General features: G+C 36.9%; 1 protein-coding gene across 1 annotated transcript in view; it reads right to left on the reverse strand.

The window, feature by feature from the left end:
* Positions 1 to 9,178, reverse strand: part of RTTN (rotatin) — a 79,178-nt gene extending 70,000 nt beyond the window's left edge. Inside the window, exons 1-8 of the mRNA XM_082046188.1 lie at positions 9,075 to 9,178; positions 8,167 to 8,354; positions 7,386 to 7,584; positions 5,518 to 5,607; positions 4,296 to 4,374; positions 2,784 to 2,898; positions 2,099 to 2,249; positions 996 to 1,161 (exon numbers count right to left, since the gene is read on the reverse strand). Of these exons, the coding sequence (XP_081902314.1) occupies positions 996 to 1,161; positions 2,099 to 2,249; positions 2,784 to 2,898; positions 4,296 to 4,374; positions 5,518 to 5,607; positions 7,386 to 7,584; positions 8,167 to 8,354; positions 9,075 to 9,105 (1,019 nt within the window). The 5' untranslated portion in view covers positions 9,106 to 9,178. The remainder of the gene's footprint in view (positions 1 to 995; positions 1,162 to 2,098; positions 2,250 to 2,783; positions 2,899 to 4,295; positions 4,375 to 5,517; positions 5,608 to 7,385; positions 7,585 to 8,166; positions 8,355 to 9,074) is intronic.
* Positions 9,179 to 10,618: the final 1,440 nt, after the last annotated feature.

A 10,618-nucleotide genomic window follows, 5' to 3' on the forward strand; every position in this document is an offset into this window, starting at 1 on the left:
TAAATTACCACTCCCTGGTTTGTAGATGTTTCATCACAGTTTTAATTGGTGCTTAATGTATATTTCCTTACTACACTGATAGCCAGCCCATCCCTATCTCCTGCACAGTATACATCAGCTACTATTAAATTGTTAACTGTTCCACTGGGGAACATGGTGAGGTCCTAGAATGCATAAAGCCTGGAGTTCATTTCCAGTGCCATACTAGTTACGTAATTAAAAATTAATATCTTAGACTTAAGATAAGTAAAAATAACCTTTTGATGCAATGACTCTCAAGGTGCATTTACAATTAACTACATGAACTATCCTCATCTGTAATATCAGCCTATTTGAATACCTATGAGTTACTCAATCACTAAGCCAATACACCATAGAGACCAAAAAGAACTACCAACAAGAACACAGTAAAGATTCACAAGAACTTTTAAATTCTGACATACTAAAAGTTATTGGTTCTTGAAGAGCAGCTTTAAGTCCGTTGTGTCAATATGAGTAACAAAACCACACATGAACAACCACCTCAATATTTTGAGGGTATACAGACAATACGTAATTTCATACTGGAGTTGAACTTTTAGGTGATATACAACTTAAATTCATTGTCAGATTTAACAAGAAAATGTAAAGATTTTAATGGAAGTCTTTATACAGCATAGTGTGGGGTCATCTGCTGAAGAAAAAGAAAAATCCCCGACTTAACAGCAATAGTCTGAATAAATGCTTTTCTGCATCTTATAAATACATGCACAAGCAATAATCGATACTACAAGATTTTGTTAAAAATGTTGGTTGGGTACAGAATGTGACAGGTAAAACTGACTTTATGTATTGTGAACACCTCTTAAAAAACTGTTCAATTTATAAACATGGTTAGATTTTTCACAGGTTAACAAAACTCTCACATCATCTCATACACTGACAATGAGCCTATGATACAATCCTATATTAATAATTTTTTAATTGAAGTGTAAGTTATTTCTTATTTTATTCACCTGGAAGATGCTGCATCCCAATCTTGACCATCTCCTCTAGGACGCTGAACCGTCCGCCCAATCACAGATGGGCGAGGGCTACTACTTCCAGGTGATGGATTCTGAGAATGAAAAGGATCTCTTGCTTCTCGACAGTAAGATATAGAGGAATTCTGGGAAGCAGTGCCTTTATGTAACACAAATCATATATTTTCCATTAGTGGAACCCATTATTCTGAAAAATACTACATAGTCAAGTAATGGTAGAAGTAACTATGGTAGGATATAGAAAACACTAAGTAAATATTGGAGAGATAGGACAACCTATCACTGGAAAGTAGTAGAGTTTGGAAACTCAATTCCAAGGCAAAACCACTGAAAATTACGATTGAATCATAAAACATTATGTCTGACTAAGGCTACTGGATTGGCTGATGTTGTAACTGAATTAGTAAGGAAACAGCCAATATAATTAATTGAGACACCAAATATAGTGGTAATCTTATGAAGAGGACCAGATTACCAAATTACAGAAACAAAGTTGACTAAATTCAGCTGACAAAATGGAAACAGGAAGATCATTATAACTAATCAACACTATTAAATCTACAAAATTCAAGAATTAAAAACATTGCGAAATAGCCCTAATGACTGTAAAATCCAAAACAACCATTAAACTATTGTCAGCCATCAGAATTAAAAAAAAAAAAAAAAAAGCCTACCCAGAAAACATAGCTCATGAAGTTAGTAACTAAGTTGTTTAGCACTAATAGCTTGAAAACTTTTATGTAACTCTACCCACTTTCATTTTACAGATTCCATTTACTTTGAGGTAAAAATCCCTCTCCTGCTGACATACAAACAGTTAGATACGGGGAAAAGCTGATGAATGAGTAATCACAGGAAATTGTAAAAATGAGTAAGTATTTTAAAATACTACAAATACTCCAAAAATACTTACTAATATGAATAGTCCTGAACACCATCATTTAGCAAAAGATTTTCACAAGATTACATTTGCTATAAAGTTGTAGGCTGGCTTTTTTTTTTTTTTTTTAATAATCTTAGAGAATCTTACCTGTAATAAAAACACAATAGTATTTCAAATATTTGAAAATACCTACCTTGCTCTGTGGAAGAAAAACTTGGATCTCTGTGAAAGTTAAGTCTGCTTCTCAAGAAGATGCACAACTGCTGCAGGCACGACACAGCCCGCAAAGCTAACCGATGTCTTCCGTCTCCTCCAAAAGCCAGGTTTAGCAGAGACAAAAGGCTCTGCAAATACAAAACCATCAACACTGGCAGCTGAACATGAATGCACTTTCATGAACAACCATGCCAGCAAAAGTCTTGCGCTAAATATAGTTCACAAATGTTTCTAATTGTTTTAAAAGATCACAGCAAGGAACAGCCTTAATTACTGTTTTCTTACTGAATGCAAGACTCACTCCTAAGAGAGAAGCTGAGTTCCGCATCATATTTCCAATAAAGTCACTACTTTTTTTTATGAGAGCCCATTAGAGGGTGTGCACATGACAGTGACACAATTTTACCTTATTCACAAGAAACAAAGTATTATTTCACAACACTTTTCATTACTGATTAGCAATATACATTATTACAACCAAATAACTTTCTAAAGACAATATATATTTAATGTCCCCTTTTCTATGCACCTAGAGTTTACATGAAGGAACTTTTGTTTAGCTACTTTGTTTAGAAACAAATTGTATCATTTATATGAATTCTTACTCGGCAGGACTTATACCATAGCACAATAAAAACCTTAAGCTTTATGTGAGTTCTTGCCTGTACAATCTTTGGCCTTTGAAGAAAGATCTCAGCAGGAAAATCTTGCATAATCACATCCTGAAGAAGCTCACATGTACTCCAAATTAAACTTTGGTTGTTACTTCTCAAAGAGCTAAAAATGCAGTTCATATTTAAATATGTATTAAAACAAAAAACACAACCAGTAATCATTAGCTTGAACAAGTCTTTACAAGAAAGTTATAATCAAAACACTGAAGAATCTAAAGAAAAAAATGCTGTAATTCTATTGTTCTACTACTTTTAAACTTGAATTATTCCTTAGCTATGCTAACTCTGTGTACAATAAAGAATAAACTCAATGCCAGATGTTATCAAACCACATGTAAAATTAACTTCCCAGAACAGAAATAACTTTATCAGTTCTGAATTTGAAATTAAGGTAAGAAAGACTGGAAATTCCCTGTGAAACTAGTGATTATCTCAGTGGTATACAGCAAGTAATCTAACTCTTACCAATAAGAAAGTTTTTTTCATCACCATGGTTCATGTATAACTTAAAAGCACTTGAATTGCATATGTGGAAAGTTATATAAAGGAAGAAACTTAATTAACTATTCTCTAATGTGTATATTAGTAAATAATAAGAAACTTTTGGGCATTCTAACTTCACTTTTTTCTATTTTTACTTGTTTCAGAAACCACTGTTTCTGAGAAGCACTGTAAAAAACAAATCAAAAGTTTAAAAAAAAAAAATCAAATGTCCAGTTTTAAGGATCTGTGTTCTTTTTCTAGACTCAGGCATAAAGGAAATTAAATATTTAAGAGGTTTTCCACCTTCACAAGTGTTTCAAAACTAAAAAAAAACAAAAACAAAATACCACACAACACACACACCAACACTGTTACAGGAAAGATTACAGCTAGATTTGCTAAATAGTCAATGATACTGCACTGTTCGCTATGCTAGAAATCTGCCACAGCTCTGTGTCAACTCAGCTCATAAGGAATGCCAATTACAGACCTTTTCCTTAGGCCACTTCAAGCACACTTTTTCTAAATGAAAAGTTAAAAAAAAAAAAAAGCCAAAAGATTATATGAATGACTCAATGACTGTATAAGGCACGGTACCTGAACTTCCTGGCCTAAACTTACTTAAGTTCCTACTGAAAGTATGGATTTCTCTGCGAAGTGGCCATGGCAGTAAAGTAAATAATTATTTTATGCCAGGTTGTTCTAAAATTAACTGAAAGAAAACTTTAGCCCACTTGAGAAATCTAGAAGGCAGATAGAAGCGGCATGAATTAAAAAAGTACTCTGAATCAAACACAAACAATGGACAGGAACATTAACAGAAAACCTGTCCTATTACAACTCATTCTTTATCCGCTCTGCCCAACTTCAGCACAGCTTTTATGATCATTTATCAAAAATTAACTCATTAGGTTACTTACAAAAAGTCTAATGACGCAGAAGGACAAAAATTTAGAACCACTCTTGCCCAAGAAAAATAAAAATTACAAGCAAATTGTACTGTTTCTATGATTGTACCTTTCATTTGATGAAAGAACATGTCTATCTGTTGAAGTCAGAGTGAGCCAAGGAAATGTGGAAAATTTCAAGCATTTCACTGAAAAAAAAAAAAAAGGATATTTTTGAGCATATTTTATAGAAGTATTACACAGTGTATTTCCATGGCAAAGTCAAAAATGTATGAACTACATACAATCTGAAATAGAAGTACCTTTTACCAAATATAGACTCACACAAGCTCAAGTGCTTCTAATGAGAGTTTTCAGCAATAACAAAAAAAAAAAATACTAAGGTCATCTCAAATCAAAATGAAATGTATTTATTGAAAAAAGCTTTAGCAAATAGAAAATACAGCATTAGTGGACAAATACTCGATACTTGTATATGCTTTTGATCAAATCATCATTTTGTTCTGCTACAAGAGAATATTAGCGTGATTTCAAAAAATGGAAAACTGACCTCATACTTTTACTCTTAAAGCAGTAGAAATTATAGTTGCTATTAAATTGTGATGTAACTTTTTAACTAACAGAACATTAAAGCTATTTTAACTTAATATTTATAATAATTATTGTGCAATCTTAAAGATAGCTGATACACTGCTAAAAAAAGTAATCTGGTAATTTACTCACAGTAACTCCAAAATCATATTTAATAATCTAGTTCTCAGAACTATACTGTGTGTTAAATATGACCCTCTCCTGTGAACTGCTACTAGTATATTGGTATAGGCAAAGACTTGTCAAAATAATATTGGTCTGTGTTTGTCAGTGAAAAATGGCATATAATTTTACTGACAAAAAATGAAAGTGTAAGACTGTTTTTCATTTAGATACAACGTAAAGATTTCTAAAGCATCTCATCTAGCTTTCTGAAAAGCAGAAATGTACTTCAGACTAAAGTTTTGTTGAAATGAAAAGGTACTTAGACACTTTTGACTACGAAAAACAGATCTCCTGAAAAGCATTAGAAATTTAAATATTTTTTTTAATTACAGCATATTTTAACATACTTTAGATATTCCAAAGAGTTACGCTGTTTACTAGAAAGCAGAAAGATCCATTAAGATGAATGTAATTTTTAGAAGCATTACAATTGTTCCTTTTGTTATACTAGACTTCACAGAATAACAACAGGAAAAATAGTAGCCAATAACAATATTTGTAATGGAATTCAAACTAAATTACAACTCTAAGCACTTTCTATAATTAACACAGTCTTATTTTATAACTACACATACCAACTGTTCTTCTGGGAGGTACTTCTAATGGTAGCAGGTGACTTCTACCTTGACAAAAATATCCAGTGAACAATTCCTCTTGAGGTGGAACTAAAACAAATAAAGAGTAAGTTTAAAAAACATACAGGAAAAAAAGCAAAACTCAATTTATCTTCATGTTTTTCCTGAACTGCTTCCCTGTTGCCCTCAAGTTTTAACCTATCAAGGAAATCTGTTTAAAATAGTCCCAAATGATCAAGAAAATGGAGTATAAAGAGTGTGTTGCTGTTTATTTTTTTTATAATCACATTCTGCAACTGCAACATTTTTTTCCATTTTCTCACACTACTTTGCATACCATACAAGCAATAGCAAAAACCATTATACAAAATATACTGCCTGATCAAGAACTGCCAGCCAACAAAACATTGTCCTCCAATCTACCAATGTAATAATAAAATTAACTTTAAAATAAACTATTTAAAACCTTTCTACCAAAACTGCTGCCTCTTCAAGTCAGCTGAAATGTTGTCCCTCCATACATATATGTATATTATTAAATACATGTAATTAATACACAACTGTATAACAAAATATACAAAAGGTGTGTAATATTAAAAGCAATCTCTCCAGAACGTAATATTTGGATCAAAGGATTAAACAAGATAATGTCCAGATTATTAGTTTACAATTTTTCCCAGTAACTGAAGTTGTAATAGAAAGAAAAATAAAACACACCTGTTACTAAACACTAACATTATTTAATTCACATATTAATACAATTTATAGCGTAAGTAGGAATTACATACAATACTTCATTGAGTACTTTCAAAAAGATGTAGTTTGAGAATGCATATGTAAAACATTACTATATTATTCCCCATACAGTGGCAATCTTAAGGGTTTAACTAGATTTTTACCTATGTGGGCACAAGGTGGAAAAACTAAAACTAAACTAAAATTAAAAAAAAAAAAAAAAAAAATCAACAGCCACATAGTTCTAGCAAACTAAACCTCCAAGCATGTGTCAGGCTGCAGAAACCACAGGAAAATTACTCTTATCTCTGAGATTGCACAGTATGCGTGACAGAGGTGTGGACATTACTACACTGCACAGTACAACAGCAAGAACCAGAAGGATGAAGGACCTGCAACATACATAATTTTCTCCTATATACTTTGTGTTAAATTTTTTAAGGCAGAAGAAGGGAACCACCTGGATTTAATTCTTTACTATATCTAATTGTGAATAATTGTAAGATAGATAATAAGCCGGGTTAATTGAAACAAGTAATAGCACTTCAAACATACATGAAGCACTTCACACACACTATGAAACTTTCAAGAAAGTTTATCTATTTTTCTATGACAAATATTTATCCGAAACTAAGCAAATAGTGCATATAACACTAATGTAGTTTCACAAATCATTCTACTAGGATGACTTCCTGCCTGTTTTGTTTTGTTTTTTTTTAATATTTTAATTGCTCTCAAAGTTAGTCTACTATGCAAAGAAAAGTAGCAAAGCATACTGCTTTAATTACAGATTTGTTAAAAGTTGCTACACTTGCTGCCATAAAGCAGTCTTTGGGAGTTCATGTCCTGTGTCACATCCTTTTTACATTATAGCAAACAGATATTACATACCAAGGAAATGGACAGAAAAGGTCTGATTACAAACAACAGAGAACTCTATTAGGGGAATGGCACTATCTGATTTAACTAAGATCACACTTTCTCTGGCAGAATTTCCTTACCATACACTTCTCCGATCTCTCAGGAATAATTCACCTACTATGCCTGAAAACCTCAACTTTTGATAGCCTAGAAGCTTTTCATTTACTTTATTTTCATTTTAAATATATCACACTTCAAAATATATAAATTACCTGGTTGCTCTACTGAAGGCTGAGACTGAGCTTGATAACATACTGATAAAGAACTAGAAGGAAGTCCAGAAGGAAGGAAGAACAGTCCATCCACTATCCCATCAATTATAGCCTGCAAGTTGGGATCCACATCAGGCCGAAGCTGAGAGAAGAATTCCACTGCACCAATTCCCATCAGTTTCTGGGCAGCAGGTGGATGCTACATCAGAACAAATAACTGACAAAGTTAGCCTGAAGAGTCTCAAGGTATCTTGACCTTGAGGGAGGCAGGGGAAGTGAAAGAACCATAATCAAAACTTTAGTTAGATTTCACCTTTGTTTACACCACACATCAGTTTCATGCACAGCATTTTTTTTCTTAGTTGCCATTAAATGATTATAACACAAGAATTTATTATGAGCTCTCAAAAATTTCTGCAACATTTTCTCAACTCCTTTAAAATAAGTTGTACTACCATTCAAATCTTCACTTTTCAGGAACACTGCAAGAGCTTAGGGGCAAATCGTGTCCCAAAAAAGAAATTAGACACTAAATGAGAAACTCAAGAAGCAGAAACCCAGAAAATAATTACTTTTTTCTGCTATCCCTATGACCAATTGCCAGTCACTCAAATTGGTTTAATTTCTGTCTACACACTGTGGCTTTATTATTCACATCTTTGTAAAACACTCTAAAATGTCATTACATGCAGCTACAAAAACAAATAATATTCAGTTTTATTTAGCTTTAGCATTCTAAAGACATATAGTTTATATATGAATAAAAGTTAGTGTATCATACCTGGATCAAATTGTTCACAAAATTTAGTACTTCTTCTTTCATTGGGACAACTGGAAAATTGAACCACTCCAAAAGATTAAGGAAAAGCATTTTTTCATGGACCAGATCGGCATATGAAATCAAGTTATGATCTAGTTTAAACAAAATAGTCTTCAGAGATCGTTCTCTTATCTCTGCCAGTTCGTGACCTGCCCAAAAAATAACGGGATTAAAAGACCCATCAAAACAACTGCCATAACTTTATTCTTATTTGGACAACCAGAATGCTGTCCAAGATCTGTGGAGAAAAAAAAGCTAGCTTTTATGCCGTCAGTATTATGCTTACCAGGAAGATAAACATGACTGCACTCATCAGCAGTAAGCTAACCAAGTGTGTCTGCACAGTGTGCAAGTGTGAAATAATAAAAAAAAAAAAAAACCACTGATGTAATCTGATGCCAAACGTAAGACAAGACGATGGCCCTTTTTCTTGAAGCACACAACTAAATTCTGCAAAACTCTACCACAATATACTGTGGATATCGAAAGATGCCTCAGCCTCACAAATGGGTCAAATTCCATCCAAGTCCACTGAATCGAAAGGCACCATATCTGAAGGGGAAAGCCTTCAGCATTTCTTAGGGAAGTTATCACCGTGTCCCACCGCCCCCTCGATGTCTGCAGCGGGGACGAGAGTGCAGGAGGCAGTAAAACTGGCGAGGGGTCCGAGGCGGGGAGGAAAGAGCCGCCCTCCCCCTCACGCAACCGACGGGCCCGTTTCGCAGGTGAAACCTCCGTGGCGCGGGAGGCGGGCGGGAGACAGGGCCCTCATCGCTCCGCTGCACACAGCCCCGCGGAGGGATCGTGACAGCCACGGCGCCCCCCAGCAGCTGGGCCCGGTACCCCGAGAGGGAGAAGGAAGCCGTTACCCAGCTTCCTGACGAGCGACGACAACTCCATTGCGCCTCTCTCCCCGCCGACATTCAACTGCCGCGCCGGTTCCGCCGCCAGCCCGCCCTGCCTGGCCAACGGCGGCCGCGGTGCATTTTGGGAAACGTAGTCCGCGTCCCTCCTCCTCCGGCCAGCCGCTCCCCCGACCGCCCCTTGCTGCGGGCGAAGCACGCTGGGAGCTCTCAACCCTCTGTGGGATCCCGGGGCGCGCCGGCGGGAGCAAGAGCAACTACAACTCCCATGGTGCCCCGCGCCGAGCTGAGCCCCGCTAAGGGCACGGCGGGGTCGGGAGGTGTTGCTGTGCGCGACACCCGGCGGCGCTGGGCGGGTGTGGAGCGCCTTCGCCTGAGCGCAGCGCCCTGCCCGGGGTGTCAGCGGTAAGGCAGCCGGTGCTTTTGTGTTGGGCTGTTGCCTTCTTCTCCCCCGGGATTTGTGGCCAATAAGCCGTTTCCCGGGGCAGGCACTTGCGGAGGCCGGGGCAGGCCCAGCGCCTGGCGCCGCCCGGGATCTCTGCTCAGCAGCGGTGAAGCGGCAGCGCTCGGGGAGCCCAGGGGAGAGCGCGGCGCCTGGGGAGCGGTGCCGCCGGGAGGGGTTTTGTGGGATCCTGCTGTGAAGAAGCGCTGTGGGGTTTAGTCAGGTTTTCTTGGCACAAGTAGATAACCTATGGACGTTTTCTTCGGGCTTCTCCAAACGATTCTGGGGCGGGGGAGCTTAATGAACTGAACGAGTAACTTACAAGTTGTTGTAAAATTTCAAAAATTTAAAGCAATGCTCTTCAGATGGCAAAGGAGCAGTTGCACGTGGGTTTGCATTTCAATAACCACATCTGAGAGAATTAAAAAAAAAAAAAAAACACATTGGAAACAGACACGTATTCATCCTTTGGACTAGTCAGTGAAGCTTCAGGTGAATACTTGGAATTACTGGGGTGCCTTTGCCAGCTTGGTGTTCATGACCCGTGGCCTAGAAGCACAAGCCCTTTCCATTGGTACTCCATGCAATGCAGAAATCCAACACGCAGTTTAAAAATCTGCATATTCCCAGGCTTCAGAATGTTATATCTGGGTAATGCTGTGGTGGTCCTGAGGATTAATCTACCAAAACCAAATGAGCTACTTGTCTAGCAGCATTTAGAATAGTAAGCATTTCAATAGCAGTTACTGTTTTCTGGCCAGACAGGAGCTGCCACCTTGCTGTTCTGCTTGTAGCTTAAATAGGAGCTCTGCATGTACCTGTAGGTCAATGGCTTTTCATATCTTAAGTTGGGCCATCATTCTTCCATGCATATTTGCAACATCAACTTCTGCAAAGATGGGATTTTTTTTTTTTTTAACTCTCTGAGTCCAAGCTTGAAATTCAGAAGGAAAGAGTGTGTTTCTTCATCAATTAGTACCCACTTGGCCCGGATTTGGAAGCCAAAGAATCTTTTATGTTCATAGTAACAGAGTACTTGCTAAAGTTTCTTTGATGTGCCTGACAGAACACAAGTGGACAAGTGATGGGCATTGTTGTATGTATATGC

Source organism: Streptopelia decaocto, assembly GCF_964273445.1.
Source record: "Streptopelia decaocto genome assembly, chromosome: 2".
NCBI classification, from domain to species: domain Eukaryota; kingdom Metazoa; phylum Chordata; class Aves; order Columbiformes; family Columbidae; genus Streptopelia; species Streptopelia decaocto.